The following is a 19,106-nucleotide window of genomic DNA, read 5'->3' on the forward strand; positions in this document are numbered from 1 at the left end:
TGTTTTTTTGCAAAAGTAATTAATCTCTGGAATGTGCTTAGATCAATTTTTTTTGTCTAACTGAATGTAGCCACCAAGTCCTTTTATTGCAGGAAACCAGATTTCTATAATTTAATTTTGTGCTACCACAGTAAGAGTTTCAAAAGAATCGGATCTTGCTATTCTTTTTCCTTTGTGGTCAACTTCTGACTCTTGTGGAGATGTCAATTACTACATCATTGGAAATTTACCTTACTTGAAAATCAGTGTTCAGAGAAAGATCTGTGAAATACTACCTTATATAATTCAGACCATTATCGCTAAATATAGAAAATATCCTATTGTAATTATTTTGACCAAATCATTTTAGCAGGCACTAGGTGTCTCTGTTGTCTCATGTTTAAGAAGGAAGCTGGAGAAATCTACTCCATTTAAAAAAATTCTTTTAGACAGATTCCCACTTTTAAAAAGATTAACACATTGATTGAATCAGTTTAATAAAGTAGGTGGCTTCTTTGACAGGTTAATACAAAAAGACTTAATTATTACATATTTAAAGTGTGACTAAACATCTTGGCATTCATTTCCAATGTGATTTTTTAGAATCCTTAACTTATAATTTATGTTGCTAATAACCCATACCTTGGTATAAATATAGAACCCTAAGCACTTTTGCATTTGTTTAAGGGGAAAATCAAATCACAGAGGCAACACTGATCTAGATGTTCAAATTATTTTATTTCTTTTCAGTCCTACCACTTACGTTTGTGATTTGAGCTAATTTTAAATTGCTGTATGATGTATTTCAAGAGCTCCTTGTTAAGCATTTAAATTTGTTTCTTAAAATATTATTGGTCTCTAAAAAACTGCAGCAAATTGAAGTTTTTATGTGTAAGAATTTCGTTTTTGTTATCTTATATTCAGAAATTAGGAATCTGGCCACGCCTCATCTTTCCCGTTAGGCCAGAGTGGGGGAGTGGGAGGGGGCACAAAGCATTACAGCAGCATTTACTGAGCCTAGAAATTGAACTGAGCTGTCAACAGATAAACCAGCATAACCCAGTAAATAACACTAATTAGAGGAATCCTTAAAACAAACCGAAAAATTTAAAAAAACTTTGGTCCTTAATCTGAGTTGTTTTTAACATTCTTCTTAAAACTAGTGAATCAGATTGCATTAGAAGCAAAGGTGTGTGTGTGTGCATGCACACACACGTGCACGCACCTGTATGTGTGTTTTTTATAGTTTTGTTGAGATATATTTCACATATCAAATTTATTTAAAGTGTACAGCTTGGTGTTTCTAGTATATTCACAGAATTGTGCACCTATCACCACTATCTAAATTTAGAATATTTTCAACATCCACCCCCCCAAAAAAACCCCTTACCTATCTGCAGTCACTTCCCATTTCCTTTCAAACTCCCCAGCCACTGGCAACCACTAATCTATTTTCTGTCTCTATGGATTTGCCTACTGTGGACCTTTCACATATGTGGCCTTTTGTGTCTGGCTTATTTCATATGGCATAATGTTTTCAAGATTCATTCATACTATAGCATGTATCAGTATGGCATTACTTTTTATGCCTAAATAATATTGCGTTGTATGACTATACCACATTTTGTTTATCCAGTCATCCAGTGGGCATTTAGGTTGTTTCCGCTTTTTGCCTATTGTGAATAAAACTGCTGTGAGCATTTGTGCATGAATTTTTTGTGTGTACATATATTTCTCATTTCTCTTGAGTTGTATACCTAAGAGTGGAATTGCTGGGTAACAGACGTGTTTTTAAAAGCCCACTGCTATATGTATTAAGTTTTTAAAAAAATTCTACTTCGCTTCCAACTTTTTATTTTGAAAAATATTCGGATTTACAGAGAAGGTGGACAGCAGACATCATGATGCTTTACCAAAAGTATTTAAACATATGTCTCCTAAGAACAAGGACATGTTTCAACATAAATGTAATATAAATGTTACACTCAAATTTGATTTCGATGCAGTAATATTATCTAATTTGTATTTAAATTTTCCCAGTTGTCAGATGTCCTTTATAGTTTTATTTCCTTCTATATTGAGGTTTCAATCAAGGGTCATGTTTGCATTTGTCTGTCATATTTCTTTAGCTTATAATTCCTCTGCTTTTCTTTGGTGTCATTCACCGGATCAGTTATTTTGTAGACTGTCTTCCAGTTTGGATTTGTCTGGTAGTTTCCTCAACATTAGATTCTGGTTGCTTTTCAGCAAGAGTGTTTACTACACAGTGGTGATGTATTCTCAGTGCCTCACCTCAGGAGCACAGAATGTCCTCTGTCCTTTTATTGGTGATGTTAACTTTGGTTACTTGGTAAAGGTAGTGTCCTCCAGATTTCTTCATTGTAAAGGTTCTTTGATGAATTTTTTAAGAATCAGTTCCAAATACTATGGCTTGATCTTTGTATTTGACCATTCATAGTGTTCAGAAAATGGTATATTTGTACTATGAAGAAACATAGTGTAAGAAATAATTTTAAAACAGGTACAAATACCAAAGAACTACAAGGTAAATGTGAACAAATGAAAACTGTGTTATTAAGGAACAAGTCGAAAGCACATGTCTCACATAGATGCCTATAGGACACCCAGTGGTGCCAGATTTTCCTGTTTTTAAAAAAGAAACCAGAGGGCTTCCCTGGTGGTGCAGTGGTTGAGAGTCCACCTGCCGATGCAGGGGACACGGGTTCGTGCCCCAGTCTGGGAGGATCCCACATGCCGCGGAGCAGCTGGGCTTGTGAGCCATGGCCGCTGAGCCTGCACGTCCGGAGCCTGTGCTCCGCAGCGGGAGAGGCCACAACAGTGAGAGGCCCACGTAGAGCAAGGAAAAAAACAAAAACAAAAAAAATCCATATTTTTTGTGAAATGTCCTGATTTATAAAACAACTAATGAGAAGACCCCAAGACATTTTGAAATACTAGTTTGTGCTGTCATAAAGGGATGCTGAAATCTTTGATATAGCATGAGGTCAGCCATAAAAATGGGATTAGTTTTAAGCAGAATTTTGAAAGATTAGAGATTATGGTGCGGAAGGAACGTGTGGAAGATTTGGGAGGAGAGTGAGCAAATCGTCTGTGGGGAACGGCGAATAGATTTTTCTCAGCTCAGAGACTCCAAGTGGGGGTGAACTTATCAACAGGGAGACAGTTTGAGAAAGATGTTAGAGGCATCTGTCTGATAATGAGGGGATAGTGAAAACTTCTGCTAGTTTATGAGAAGCGGGAGCAGTGCCTTCAAATGACACAACTGGAAAGTAAGACTGTGGCATATATTTTATAGGACTCTTCCATGTCATTCTCAGTGTTCAAATGAATTTATTTTTGTATTGTGTTCTTGTACAGTCTATTACACTTTAGTTTGTTCATATCTACTGATTGTCTTGGTTTAATTGGGTTTCCTAACAAAAATTGTTTACTCTCCACCAGCTTCGAGCTCTGTATTCAATGCACCTTCGAAAAACAAAAAGCTTGAATAAATTGCTCTATCACCTGTTCAGGCTTATGCCAGAAAATCCGACCTTTGCAGAGACAGCTGTTGAGCTCTCCAATAAGGACCCTAAAACATTCTTTACAGAAGAGCTCCAGTTGGGTATTAGAGGTCAGTATGATGTGCATTTGTGTTCTTTCTTAGAGACTAGGTTCGGATCAGGTTACCCTGAGGGCATGGAGAATAATCCCAGATGTCTGTCCTGGCTATGAGAATGTTGAAGTGCCAGATTTTCCGTATTTCTCTAAATAGGACATATAATTAGATTTTGTGGATAAGGTTGTTAAGAATTTAATTAATTTTTGAAGTTTACTTTGTTGAGACTATTATCTTTTACTCAGTAAACAAGTATTTGTTATGCAATAATGTTTTGTAGGCCTGTAAATAAATAGTCTTCATTTGGGGAAACAAAGATAAGTAAAATTTATTTTTCACTCCGGGAGCTCACATTTTAGCTGAAGGGATAGACATGCATGCATTTAGCTGTGCCGCAGTGTTATAAGTGATTTCCTGAGAATAGGAATTTTTTAAATGACTTGGAGATCTGAGGATGGGACTTTGTCTTGTGAGTACTGAGGTGGGATTCTAGAACTTTTGCATAACACATCAGTGAGCTCTGGGAAAAGTAAAGGAGGCCAGACTCTTTTTCATAATTTATAAGAAAAAGAATCTTTAATTCTTCCTCCTCTTTGAAGAGTGTGTGTTTCACTGTATTTGTGATCTTTCATGTGAAATAAAGAGTGCTATTTCTAAGCAGATTTTTCAGTGTCATTCAGGATTTTCATTATTTTTACAATTCTAATTGTTCATTTTGAATGTGTGAGAAAAAGCTAATACTCCAGAGTTCTGGTTTCTTTGGTATGTTTGTTTTATGAGCACTAGTTTAAGGAATTGAAAATGATCTTCTAAGAAAATACTAATATTAGTCTGTTATTCTATGTAAGAAATGTATGTTACTAACTAAGAATTTGTTTTTTCCTCAGATACCTCAACTCTTCCATACCATATTCCACACTTGGCTTGTTCAGTCTATCACATGACATTAAAAGACTTGCCCGCCATGGTTAGGCTGTGGTGGAATAGTAGTGAGAAGCGTGTTTTCAATATTGTAGATAGATTTACAAGCAAGTATGTTAGCAGTGTTCTTTCTTTTCAAGAAATATCTTCTGTGCAAACAAGTACACAGCTATTTAATGGCATGACGGTTAGTATTGTCTTGGATTTTTTCTAGAAAAGTTGTTTCAGTATTGGTTATGTCTATCAGTTGTAGTGAGTATCATCACAATTGTAACTCTTGGTTCAGAATTTACAGAAATTGTCCACTTTATTTTTGGATTATTGGATATCAAATCTCAAATTAATGCATAGGTTAAAAATGATGTTATAATTTTATTTACCCCCACCAAATAGTTTTTGAACATTCATTAGTTAATTGAAAATATATATTGGAATACTTACAGATGCCAGGCACTGTGTGCCAGTCACCTGCAAAATGAACAGTTTAGAAGGGTCAGATTCCTGTCCTGTAATAACATACAATCTAATAAAGAAAAGAGCGATACTGATAATGTTTTTTTGCATTGGAAACTGTGGCACATTAAGAGGAAGAATGCTCTGCGATCAGAGTGGGAAAAGTTCATCTGGCTGAGGGGATTAGGTGAGACTTTATGAAGGAATTTTACTTTGAGGTAGGCAGGATTTTTTAATGGGGAAAAGCATTTAATATAGAGAAAACAGTATGGTAAAAGCAAAAAGCTTGAAGATGGGAATGTAATTTCTGTGATGGCCTAAGAAATGATGAATAGCCCAGTATTCATATGGAGTAGGATTCATGAAGGTAAATAGAGAACAAACTACTTCTATGATGAATTGGAGACATATTGGGAAAGGCCTCAAGTAACGGTCTAAAATATTTGGAACTATGTAGCCACTGAAATTTTTCTTTTCTTTTTTTTGGCTGTGTCGCTTGGCTTATGGGACCTTAGTTCCCTAACCAGGGATTGAACCCATGCCCTCAACAGTGAAAGTGTGGAGTTCTAACCACTGGACCACCAGGGAATTCTCTGAAATTTTTCTTTTGGGGCAGTGACACTGTCAGAGTTATAATCTGTGAAATTTCTCTGACTGAAATCTTATAACATGGGCTATTGGCATGGAGCTTGGGTTCAGGTGAATAGTTAGGGAGACTTGTAATGTGTAGACATTAGGAGGAGGCCCAGGGAAGGCAGTATCAGTGAGAATAGTCCTTAAAGGGGGAGGGATGTGAGAAATTTTGTGGTGATTTATCCAAACTTGCAACTAGTTAATATCTGGAATGTGGTAGAAGGAGAATTTTAAGATGATGCTACAGTTTTTAGCGTGGAAATAGGAAAGCCAGAGGAATAAATCTTTAAAGGATGATAATTTGTGTTTTATGTTGAGTTTGCAATGCTAGTAAGAAAATCAAGATCAGGTATAAATATTCTGTCAGTTGCTGGTTGGCTCTAAAGCTCAGGAGAATTCTATGGTAGAGAAAGACTTGAAAAACATCTAAATAGAAGTGATATTTGATACGTTAGCTTTGGAGGAGAAGGAATAATTAATAATAACCCATTCTGTTATTGGTCTATGCAAAAACTATGATGTGGCAAGCCTAATATACTAAAACATACTTTTTAGTGAGTAGTGCATTTCTTTTTGAAACATCTTTGAATGTCATAACATCACTATAAAACATTTCAGGTATTTGAACCTATTTTATTAAACATGTCATGTCAGATAAGTAACAGTTTACCCGTGTTTTGTTTGAATGAGGACTGGCTGCTAGCAGTCAACCTGTCAAGATGGTTTTTGAATGAAAGGGAAGAAAAGAAATTTGGCAAAAAAATATTACCTTCCATGTGTTGCAGGTTAAAGCTCGAGCTACTACTCGAGAAGTCATGGCCACTTATACTATTGAAGATATAGTTATTGAACTTATAATACAGCTGCCTTCAAATTATCCATTGGGTTCAATAACAGTAGAAAGTGGGAAAAGAGTTGGAGTAGCCGTTCAGCAGTGGCGAAACTGGATGCTGCAGCTAAGCACTTACCTTACCCATCAAGTAAGTGTCTATGTACACATTTGGCTTTCTAAACTAGAGAAAGTTTGCTGATTTACTATTTGAAAGGGCAATAAAACAAAAATATATCTCTTCTGCTTAAGTAGAAATAGATACTGTATTTTGTTGGATAAACAGATACATGCCTAAATGATTTGAACCTGCCAAGCTTGTGGGGTTTTTTTTGTTTTTCTGTTTGTGTTTTTTCGCTGCTTTGGGTCTTGCTGTGCACGAGCTTTCTCTAGTTGCGGTGAGCGGGCGCTATTCTTTGTTGTGAGCGGGCTTCTCATTGTGGTGGCTTCTCTTGTTGCGGAGCACGGGCTCTAGGCGCGCGGGCTTCAGTAGTTGCAGCACGTGGGCCCTAGAGCATGCAGGCTTCCGTAGTTTGTGCCACATGGGCTCAGTATTTGTGGCACACAGGCTCAGTAGTTGTGGCACACGGGCTTAGCTGCTCCGCGGCATGCGGGATCTTCCCAGGCCAGGGATCAAACCCATGTCCCCTGCATTGGCAGGCGGATTCTTAACCACTGTGCCACCAGGGAAGTCCCCTGCCGAGCTGTTTTAATTTTTCAGGCTCTACAGCTTTTTTTTTCTGGTGTTTGAGAAGAATTGACTTTACTTCATTGACATTGTAGATGATACAGAACAATACATGGTATTAAAGTTTGAGAGGGAATCTTTTTGTGAGACATGGGACAGATGAATGTCTTCTGAGCTACTTTACTTTAACATTTCAACTTTCCTTCTGTGGTTAGAGAAATCCCAGTACTTTCAAAGACCTTTGCCTTTTAAAGAAATTGTGAGTCTCTAGTTTTGTTTGCACATTGTGATGTATCTCAGACATTCTACAGTAAAGAAAAATTATTTTAAAACAAGTATATTCACCAATATTGTAGAGCTGGAACAGATCAGCATTTGAGTAGGTGAGATAGTTAATTTCATCATTTTTAGTTAAAAGTTAGGAGAGCTGATCCAAATGATTTAATTATTTAAAAAGTTTCATCAAACAATAAGCTAAGACTATAAAACTTGAAAATTGGGGCAGGAGCCTTTCTTTCAAGACTGCCTTTAATGTAGAAAAATTAAATCTGGTTCCTAAAACCTGGGAGGTCATTTTAAAAACCAGTATTCTTAAAACTTAGAATTGTGAATATAGCCAAGCAGATTCTCTTCTCTCCAAGTTATAATACAACTTTAAAATTTGTGAAATTGAATAAGAATAATACTGGTGGTCTTCAGTATATATTGACTTTATTTATCTATTTTTCTTGTTAACAGAATGGCAGTATTATGGAAGGCTTAGCATTATGGAAAAATAATGTAGACAAACGTTTTGAGGGTGTTGAAGATTGTATGATTTGTTTCTCAGTCATTCATGGTTTCAACTATTCTCTTCCCAAAAAAGCCTGTAGAACATGCAAGAAAAAGTTCCATTCAGCCTGCTTGGTAAGCTAAAGAGAAATTAACTTATTTATATCTTATATATATTATATATGTATGATATCTAACCTTGGAAAACAGTAGATGTTAAACTCTTAATTGTGGTTAATGGGAGACATATTAAAAATGATTTTTCAAAATTTGTGGAAGATAATTAGTAATTTACTGAGACTGGTGGCATCAAAGCCCTTTAATAAGTAGATGTTTCTAAAATAGCTCTCGGCACTCAAAAAATGGATGGTCTTGTAAAATCTACACCGTAAGTAAAGGAGACTGAAAATATTGGAACTGAGAGCCATCTGGCATCAGAGCTTTTTGCTCTTTTTAAACAGCATATTGGAAAGAAAGCCACCCTATGTTCAGTTCCTTCACAGGAGGTCTTCCTTACACATCTTCGTGGTTGTGTACATGAGCCTAGGTGGAGAGCATCACAGTGTGGCCTTTGGAAGGAATACTGAGTTGTGTTGACTTTGGAGATGAGCGGTGGGGAGCAAACATTTCAGTATTCTCCCTTGTCTTTATCATTTGAAGGTAACTTTAGATGTGTATGTAAAATGGCAATTTTAAAAGTTTTTAACATTTAAATACACTTTTCTTTTTCAGTACAAATGGTTTACGTCTAGCAACAAATCCACTTGTCCGCTCTGTCGTGAGACCTTTTTCTGAGATTTTTTTCTTTTCCCCATTGGAATTGATCCCTGAAGTAAATCAAGCAAAGGCAGTGGATTTGGATTCATCTTGAAGTGTTGATGTGAGAAGGCCAGTGAGCATTCTTTCAAATAGGACCTTCTCTGGAAAATTATTTTGGTTAATGTAATGATCCTAAAATCAGGTGTACTTACCTTTAGATTGCTTTGTAAATGTTCAGAAACCTTTTCTTTTACATAAGAATATTACATACTGGAGAGAAAATATTTATATTAAAAGTTTAATCTCTTTGTACATTTAAAAATAAACAGGGAAAAACCCTAAATTACAGAACTGGAATTTGTGAAAGTGTTGTACAACTGTATTATACTGATAAACCCATTCAGTTTGTTGATCTATGTTCTAGAACAGTCTGAGTGAGGTAAATGAATTGAGAGGGTTGATTTACATTTACAGATATTTTAAGACTTATTTATTAGTTATGACAACAAAATTAATTAGTATTCTGATATTTGTAGATTATTTTAATGATAAAATGACATTAAGCTATTAATATAGCTTATCTTAAGCTATTTAAAGCATGCTCTGAAATCCTATATAAAAGAGTATAAACTGAACTTTAAGGTGCCTCCATTTATAAAGGGTTATGAAATTCAGAAAATTAAATTCACAACACTGACCTTTTACTGTAGAAGAAGAATTTCCTTGTACTAGTGAAATTTGAATTGCAGACTTGTCAGTGAATTTATTACTCAGTTGGAATGAGTCTCCAGAGGGTGAGAATTTGAGAGAAACAGGAGTTAGATTATTTTATTCGTGAAGCAGAGTGGTAGTTATTCCTCTATCAAGAGCGAAGAAATAAATGAGTTATTTCTGAAACTTAAGTGGTGGAAAAAACAAAAAATATAAAAATGTAGTAGGAGGCTTTCAATTTTGTAAGCAAATTTTGCTATTCTTACTGGTCAAAGTTACACTAAATTAGAGAGTTGCGGGGAGGTGATTTTTTCTACCCTTCAGAAGTACAAGTTAAGAATTTTAATACTAAGTAAAATTCAGTTTAACAGGCTGAAATGGGGTAGGTAAAAACCTGCCTTTTGCCACAGCACTATTGCCCTTAAAAATCGTGCCCAAAATATAAAAGTGTGGAAGTTTGGAACTTGGAATAATTTTATTGCAGTCTTCCATCACATGGGAAATATTAGCATCTTTAATAGCAAGGTTACTTGAAGGATCAGCTAATCATCTCTGTTGCAAATGTTTAATTGGCAAAAAGCAACTCATGTTAAATAAAATTACTGCTTACCATAAACTGGGTAAAATGGTTATTATTGAAATAGTATGAATGTGGTCAAGAGTATTGTAGTGGAGAGTGAAGTATTACGTGTGAGTTAAAGATCTCAAGTTGTATTGGTAGATGCAGTGTCCGGCCCAGTTTTGTCTGTCTCCTAAATTTTTCTCTGTAGTACTTATAGTCTTGAGGCTCAAGGAGTCAGTAAGTGAAGTACAGATAGCAAAATGCTACTACCTCTTCTTACCCCCTTTCTTAAAATATTCTCTCTTTTTCTGTGTCTGTCTCTGACATAGTAAACCCAAAGGATTGTGTTACTCCTCTGTGAAAATTACACACTTTTCCTTTAAAAATTGTTTTATAATAAGACTTTGTTTATAACTTTTCCAGTATTGGTACATCTTGATTTCTGACCCAAACCCCAAGTAGAAAAGAAAAGGGAATAATGGAGCGTTGTTTTTCCACATTATTATTTAGGGCATCAGGTTCTTGGTGAAACACTAATTAAGTGGGATACCTACTCTTCATACTTAGGACTCTTAGCACATTTCTTTGAGACTTGTAAATATAAATGTAAAGCTTGTTATTGTTTACATGCTAAAGAAAAAGCTTTCCAAAATAAGACTGAAATTCAGAATATCACATTAATTAAAGTTTATTTATATATCTTTGTTAACTCGAGAGCATCCCTTAAAATTCTAGCATAAGGACATTTTAAAATTGCATGAGATTCAAAGCCCATTAGGAAAATTATTAATTTAAAACCCTAATGTAAATTGCAAATTTTAGAATTTATTTTTAACTCATATTTATCACATGCTGTAATGTATGTACATAAGTTCTCTGGCTTAAAATAATTAATGTTATTACCTGACAAGTTTTTGTGGTGTGAATAGTTAATGTTATTATTTGATTGTTATACCATATGTGCCCATTAAAATTCTTTTTAATTGCAAAATATTTCAAATATACATAATAATAATAATATAAATGCCCTTGTACTCTTCATAAACTATTTTGCCATATATGCTTCTGACTTTTAAAGAAATAAAATGTTACTCTTTTGTACTCTTCCCTGAGGCCATCTCCTCCTTCCCTCCATAGAGCTAACCCACTATTCTGAAGTTGGTGTGACTCCTTTCTACTTAAGATTTTATACTTTACCATGTGGTTACATCGATAAATAATATATAGCAGATTTTTAAAAGTTTATGATAGCCTATCACAAGTGCTCTTTTGTAATTTGCTTTCTCATTCAACATAACTGTTCACTACCATTATATCAGTTTCCTTACCATTTCCCTCACTACTGGTCATGTCTATTGTTACTGTTTGCCAGTTTGAACCATGCTGCAAGTGTACATTCTTGATAATATTTTCTCATGCAAATGAAATGTGCTAGATATTCTGGACATATGCACCCACATGGAATTTCAGGTGGTATGATGTTAGATATATGCTCTGTGACTTTAGATGTTGTCAAGTTGCTCTCCAAAGTGGTGTGTAAGTTTGCACTCCCAGTGGTAGTGTAAGAGAATTCTGGTTTTCCTAAGTCATCACTAAAACACTTAGTCTCACCACTTTTGAAGTTTTCCAGTCAGAGCTGTGAGATAGTAGCTGTTTGTTTTAATTTATATTTCCCTGGCTACCATGAATCTTAGTTTTATTCCATATATTTATTGGTCATTATTTTGTGAATATATTATCTATGTGCCTATTTTTCTCATGGATTTTATATATTATTATTTTGATCCTAATGCTGTATCTCTTACAGGGATTCTTCAAGTAGGTGGCTTGACTTTAACATGGTCTGTAGCTGTCTTTAATTATACAGAATTTTTCAGTTAAATTGATCATTCTTTTCCTTTATGTTTGAGCCTCTTCTGTGTTAGTTTTAAAAAATTGGTTCCTTCCCTGAGGCTTAAAAAAATTCTTTTATATATATTTTGTTCTAAAAGTTATGAATTTCAAAATATACCGAATTCACCTGAAACTAAATTTTGTGACTGTTGTAAAGTAGAAGTCCTGCCCCATATTGATAGCCAGTTTTCATAGTATTATTTGTTAAATAGTCCACCCATTGCCCATTGACTCTGTAGTGCCTCCTCTCTTATATTACCAAATCTTGTATGTGTATTGGTTTCTGGCCTCTGTATTCTATTCCATTGGTCTATTTATCTGTGTTAATTCTACACAGATTTTTTTTTCTTTAAAAAACTGCTTTATAATTAATCTTGCAGAGTAGGCAAGTAGTCTTCTACTCTTGCTCTCCTTTAAGACTTTTCTTGGATAGTCATATCATCTGCATCCAAGAACTCCCTTTCCCTCTGCTTGTTTCCTATCATGGCCAGTTTGTCCTTACTACAATGAGTTGTCTTATGGAAGAATTTGGCAGGTGTCCATTCTAGGTTTTATCTGGTGGAACCAGGAGGCTCTTCGGGCTTTGCCAGATTTTATACTTTAGGTTTTACAGTCCAATTATTCTGTTTGCTTGTTTGGTTTTCAAAATTAGAGGCAAAAATTTTGTGTATTTATGGTGGAATCCTTGAACCTCTCCATGAATTTTTCTTTCTGTTTTGTAAACGTTCCTTGCAAAAGGACTTTGGACTAAGCAGAGTGTTTGGCATGCGGGTCAGCTATTACCAATTAATGTCTTTTTTTTTTACCTGTGGTTTTCTTTTTTTTTTTTTTTTTTTGCGGTCTGCGGGCCTCTCACTGCTGTGGCCTCTCCCGTTGCAGAGCACAGGCTCCGGACGCGCAGGCTCAGCGGCCATGGTTCACGGGCCCAGCCGCTCCGCAGCATGTGGGATACTCCCGGACCGGGGCACAAACGCGTGTCCCCTGCATCAGCAGGCGGACTCTCAACCACTGTGCCACCAGGGAAGCCCTGTGGTTTTCTTTTTAAGGACAGCAACTTCTTTGTGTAGCACCAAGGCATCAAATAATTTGTATATTTGTTGTCCAGATTTTATAGGGGTACCTGAGGAGGTTAAGAAACTTCAGTTTCCATGGCATTCCAAATTGATGTGCTATTTCAAAAATACTGGCTACAGTATATCGATTTACTCTTTTATTTTTAGTAATGTGATGTACCCTATAGAAGACCATAAGTTGGACCACTTGAGCCTATCTGGTTAAGTCCTGGATACTACTGTATAGCCAGATAACATTCATTCTTTAAGATAAGACCCATTAACAATCGACATCTGTAGGAACTTAGTAGTGGAGTATTCAAAATGTCTGTTCTGGGCACGGACCTGAACTGCAGAATCATAATCATGGGAATCTCTTTTATCACCTACAGTTAAGAGAGTTTCTGTATTTCAGAGGGCATACAGTTCTGGTGTACAGTTGATAAAATGAGAAGGAGAAAGTGAAAATATACATTATATAGTATCATCAGATTTACTTTTGCATATTGATCTTTTACCCTGCAACCTTGCTGAATTTGTTTACTAGTTCTAATAGTGTGTGTGTATTCCTTAGAATTTTCTATATATAAGATCTTGTCATTGGCCATAGAGACAGTTTTATTTCTTCTCCATTCTGGATGCCTTTTATTGGGCATCTGGCTAGAAACTCCAGTGTTGAATAGAAGTAGTGAGAACAGATATCTTTTTTTTGTTCCTGATCTTAGGGGGTAAGCTTTCAGTCCTTCAGCATTGTGATGTTAGCTGTTGTTGTTGATACAGTCAGATTTAAAGGTGAACTAAGTACAAATTCTGAAGATACTTCAACTAATTAGTCTAGGCTGCAGTTTCTCAATGCAAGAGAAAGTAAGCTATTGGATCAAAGGATAGGCTGTAAGAGGCAACGAATTTTTGATGTATGTGGTGCTCTTGAAAAACCATTAGAACAGAGTTTCTCAACCTCACTACTGTTGGCATTTTGAGCTGAAAAAGTCTTTGTTTTGGGGATTGTCCTGTGCATTGTAGGATGTTTAGCAGCATCTCTGGCCTCTGTTTACTAGATGCCAGTGCAGTATCCCAGTTATGAGAACCAAAAATGTCCAAACATTGCTAAGTGTCACCTAGGTGATAAAATTGTCCCCAGTTGACAACAGTTACCTTAGAGCATGGACTAATCAGGCACCATTCAATAGAAATATAGTGTGAGCCACATATGGTATTTTAAGTTTGGCTAGTAGCCAAAAAGGTAAGACTAGGTGAAATTTTAATAACACAATTTGTTTAACTTGGTATCCAAAATACTATTTCAACATATAATCAATTAAAAAATTTAGATATTTTACATTCTTTTTTCATATTAAGTTTTTGAAATCCAGTGTATCTTCAATTTATAGCATTTCAATTTAGATAGGAGATTCTCATCAGAAATACTTTATCTGTATTTAGATGTCAGGAAATTTACTGTTAAAAAAGTAAATTCATATACCCAAGTTTTTTCCAAACACACTTAACAGTTTTCTAATAACTGGATCTATTTTCTAATTTTAATTAATAAAAATTAAATAAAAATTTGAAATTTAGTTCCTTAGTCTTACTTGCCACATTTCAAGTGATCATTAGCCACATGTGGCTAGTGGCTATTGTATTGGACAGTGCAGGCCTAACCTTACATGTACATACAAAAAGAAATTTTCTTGATAATCTAGGAAGAATCACTCTGGACTCAGACTCAGCTACAAATACTTTTACCTATGTCTTGAGAGTCTTTTGCCCATAAAATTCTGGGATCATAGCTTATCCTTTGGTTAATTTTTGAATCACACATAGTGTAGTCATATGTCAGAATCAGCTATACTTTGGTCACATGTAGCATTTTCCAGAATTTTAAAAAATAATTCTGCAGTAAATTTTAACTGGCAGTTCCATTTATTAAATGGTTGTACCATGAGGAAAGTACTATATTCTGATAATGGTCCTGAAATAATAGTTATAGATTGTTGGACATTTCCATTATTTGAGTGGTTTTAGTACTCTGATGGGTCTGATGTACTATGGTAATAGAATTATAGGTAGGTAAAGTTAGTAGTAGGTAAGTTACCCATATCAGTTTATTGTTGTCCATCTGTATTTATAGATCTTTCTCCTTAGGGATCTAGAAGAAGGTCGGGGAATTGTTAAGTGCTAGTGTTTACTGGAGTAACATTACTAGAGAGGTTTTGGATAGTTGTCCTGTTTCTTAGCCATGACTGTACATTAATTCTTCTCCTAGCCCTTCTGCTTATGGTATTGTTAACCACAGCTGCCCATTTCTCATAGAACAGAGAACATTTTGGTCTTATTTTTGTTTTGATTATCAGTTGCTTTATCTTGAAGGTCAGAAGTTTGTTTTGATTTCTAGATTTTTGAATTGTTTAACGACATGTTGGAGATCATCTAAAAATTGGCATTTCTGAGCAAACCCACGCCCTCAGCAGTGAAAGCCCTGCGTCCTAGCCACTGGACTGCCAGGGAATTTCTTTTTCAGACAGAAAAATTCAAGAAATGACCTTGAAAGGGTAAGCAAACAGGAAATGCACTACCAAGGCCATTTCAGATGCCTTTCCCTTAGGAAAAGTCTTAACAACTCAACAACAGCAACAAAAATTCAAAACTATGAGCAAATAGGCTTGTCCTTTTTTTTTGTTTTTTGAAAATCAAAAAAAAGGAAAAAAAAGGACAAGCCTGTCTGTCTTTACATTAGCTCTTGAGGATACTCCAGAATATTGTGTGAAATTTTTTCTGGGTTTGTTTTTGGAGTCTGCTACTTATTCATCTTTTTTGTTTGTTCATAGTTTTGAATTTTTGTTGTTGCTGTTGAGTTGTTAAGACTTTTCCTAAGGGAAAGGCATCTGAAATGGCCTTGGTATTGCATTTCCTGTTTGCTTACCCTTTCAAGGTCATTTCTTGAATTATGAAGAGCTGAGTTATTTAAACCATCACCTAATTTTCTGTGGTTTTTTGTTGTCATTGTTTTTGCTGCTTTTAAGCTTTTTACCCTCATCTGAGGGGCTGACAATTAAGTGAACCGGTTGGTACAAACCTGGTAGTCCAGGACAATAAATATCAAACAAAATTCTGGGGCTTCCCTGGTGGTGCAGTGGTTGAGAATCTGCCTGTCAATGCAGGGAACACAGGTTCGAGCCCTGGTCTGGGAAGATCCCACATGCCGTGGAGCAACTAGGCCCGTGAGCCACAACTACTGAGCCTGCACGTCTGGAGCCTGTGCTCCGCAGCAAGAGAGGCTGCGTTAGTGAGAGGCCCGTGTACCGCGATGAAGAGTGGCCCCCGCTTGCCGCAACTAGAGAAAGCCCTTACACAGAAACGGAAGATCCAACACAGCCAAAAATAAATTAATTAATTAAAAAAAAATACGGGAGTCCCTGTATTTAAAAAAAATAAAAATTCTGAATTCTGCATAAATTTGTCTTCCTAAGGTTAAGAAAATTCTTGATTAAAGCTCTCTAGATCAAGGTTCAGATATCAGTTTGTTTAGATCTGCATTCTGGTCTAATTGTTTTGAAGGAATATATATAATGTAAATGATCTGTGTTAAGAAAAACTTTGAGGAAAGGATTACTTGTTTTGGAGGTAAAAGAAGGTGCCGAAGGATAGAAGGGGTTTTAGTGGATGGTAAAGCTACAGCTGGGTAGAGAGAAAGGTGCAAGCAGGGTGGGTTTAGAAGGTTTGGGAACAAACTGGTATTTCTTTCGCAGAGGCTTTCTAAGAGTCATTGTTTCATTTTGAGGCCACAGCATACCAGTCAAAAAGTTGACTGTTGAATGCTTTAGGCTTTTTTCCCCCCTAATTTTTCTAGAGCTCCTTTGAAATGTATTAATTTTGGTATATCAGAAGTTCCCTATAATGGCTATTGTAATTCTAAGACATTTTTAGCAAAAAATTTGCCTTTATCAAGTTAAGCACAAGAGTTAGGATTATAGTGAAAATTGTGCCAGGAGGAGGTTGTGTCTTTGACACAGACAAATCAGTGACAAATGAGAAAAAGGCACTACGTTAGTCGAGTGTGTTTGTTAATGATAGATGAGGTTCTTCAAGGAAGCAGAGGATAGGAAGGAGCCAGGTGATCAGTGACCCCAACAACTGATCCTGAAGTATGGACTAAACAAAGTGAACTTCTTTCACAAATTGCCAGGTCTTGGGGAAAACTCTTAAGAGGATCTCACAGGGGACCCAAAGCAAAGTTTGACCCATCATTTTAACAGCCAGTTTTCATCAGTCTAATGAATCATTAGTCTTTAGGACCAACTTGTGTTAATTTGGAGACTTAGCTTATGCCTCCATCTGTTCCCTATGAAGTACTTCCTTATATGTTCAACACACACAAGACAGTAAGGGACAAAATAAGAAAACATAAGAGAAGAATTTGTATAAATAAATGAACAGGAAAGTGAAAGCAAACCAAGCAGTGGGACTGATTATCATAAAGACAGAACTAAGTATACTAAGTAACCTTATATGAAGATCTATTTGTTTAGAACTCATAGATAAAATAAATTCAGCAGTTAGAGCTCAATGAACCCTAGTAAAAGTTCAGATTGTTTTTGAGAAGCTCACCTGGCAACAGGTGTGAGGACTATTGGAGTTTGGGACTCAAGAGGCCGCTGATCTTTCCTGTTGGTCCAAGGGTCCATTGGGATACTGTCAACTGAGGTATTATAAATAATCTTGATGTGAGAAATGTCCAAGGAAGAGATCAAGATTACTACTAGATATCTGAAACAAAGCCTATATTACCTAAGAAAGGGAGAGTTATTCTGGTTTGGCCCATCATTTTGAGTAAATCCAATTGCTAATTTTACGTAAGGTTTTTGACTCGGGTATTGTTCTGGTGTTGTGTTGGTTACAGAGGTGGAGTGGATTGATGTCACTCTTACAGTCATGGTTATTCTGGCAAGACCTGTTGGCCAGCTGGCTTTCAGAAGATTTAGTGATAAGTTTATTGTTGACTGGTTGACCTTCAAAACTGTGAGACAGTCACTGAATGATTGGCTTGCAGAGGCAAGGTTGCTGAATCAAGTTATTGTTGATTACATAGATTTTGAATTGGTTCTAATTTACTTGTTACTGGCTGTAGAACAGTCAGTCTGTTATCAAGACTGGAGAGAGGCTTTTTTATTCTTAACAGGTTTGTTGGTTGTATATTTTTTTTTAATTAAGTGAAATCCACATAACATAAAATTAACCATTTTATTTTAGTTTTTTAAAGTTTAGTTTTAATTTTTGGCTGCACCATGCGACTTGTGGGATCTTAGTGCCCCAAGCAGGGTTTGAACCCAGGCCCTCAGCAGTGAGAGCGTGGAGTTCTAACCACTGGACCGCCAAGGAATTCCCCAAATTAACCATTTTTAAGTGGACAGTGGGAATTCCCTGGCGGTCCAGTGGTTAAGGTGCAACACTTTCACTGCTGTGGGCCTGGGTTTGATCCCTGGTCAGGGAACTAAGATCCTGCAGACCTGGGGGCATGGTCAAAAAATAAAAAAAATAAAAGAAAGTGGACAGTTTAGTAGCATTTAGTACATTAAACAGTTACTTCCCAACCTCCCACCCTACCCCTAGTAACCACCAACCTGCTTTCTGTCTCTATATATTTACCTTTTCTGGACATTTCATATAAATGGAATTGTATAACATGTGACCTTTTATGCCTGTCTTTCACTTAGCATGTTTTTGAGGTTCCTCCACATTGTAGCATGTATCAGTACTTCATTCCTTTTTTATGGCTGAATAACATTCCATAGCATGTATATACCACAACTGGCTTGTTATTCTTTTGTTGATAGACGTTTGGGTTGTTTTCACTTTTTCACTATTGTGAATAGTGCTTCTTTGGACGTTTATGTACAATTATTTTTATGAGTACTTGTCTTCAGTTATTTTGGGTATACACATAGGAGTAGAATTGCCGATGATTCTGTGTTTAACTTTCTAAGGAAAACCAAACTTTTCCACAGCAGCTGCCACATTTTACATTCCCACTCAGCCAGGTATGAGGGTTCCAGTTTCTTTACAGTCTCTCCCACACTTGTTATTTTGCATTTTTAAAAATTATATATAGCCATCCTAGTGGATATGTAATATTATTTCATTGTGGTTTTGATTTGAATTTCCTTAATGACTAATGATGTTGAGCATCTATCTATTCAAATACTTGTTGGTTGTATATCTTCTTTGGAGAAATATCT

General features: G+C 35.9%; 1 protein-coding gene across 1 annotated transcript in view; it reads left to right on the top strand.

The window, feature by feature from the left end:
• Nucleotides 1-11,070, top strand: part of LTN1 (listerin E3 ubiquitin protein ligase 1) — a 66,902-nt gene extending 55,832 nt beyond the window's left edge. Inside the window, exons 26-30 of the mRNA XM_081234755.1 lie at nucleotides 3,442-3,613; nucleotides 4,486-4,706; nucleotides 6,391-6,585; nucleotides 7,861-8,028; nucleotides 8,626-11,070. Of these exons, the coding sequence (XP_081090881.1) occupies nucleotides 3,442-3,613; nucleotides 4,486-4,706; nucleotides 6,391-6,585; nucleotides 7,861-8,028; nucleotides 8,626-8,688 (819 nt within the window). The 3' untranslated portion in view covers nucleotides 8,689-11,070. The remainder of the gene's footprint in view (nucleotides 1-3,441; nucleotides 3,614-4,485; nucleotides 4,707-6,390; nucleotides 6,586-7,860; nucleotides 8,029-8,625) is intronic.
• Nucleotides 11,071-19,106: the final 8,036 nt, after the last annotated feature.

Source organism: Mesoplodon bidens (assembly GCF_964165515.1).
Source record: "Mesoplodon bidens genome assembly, chromosome: 5".
Classification (NCBI taxonomy): Eukaryota; Metazoa; Chordata; class Mammalia; order Artiodactyla; family Ziphiidae; genus Mesoplodon; species Mesoplodon bidens.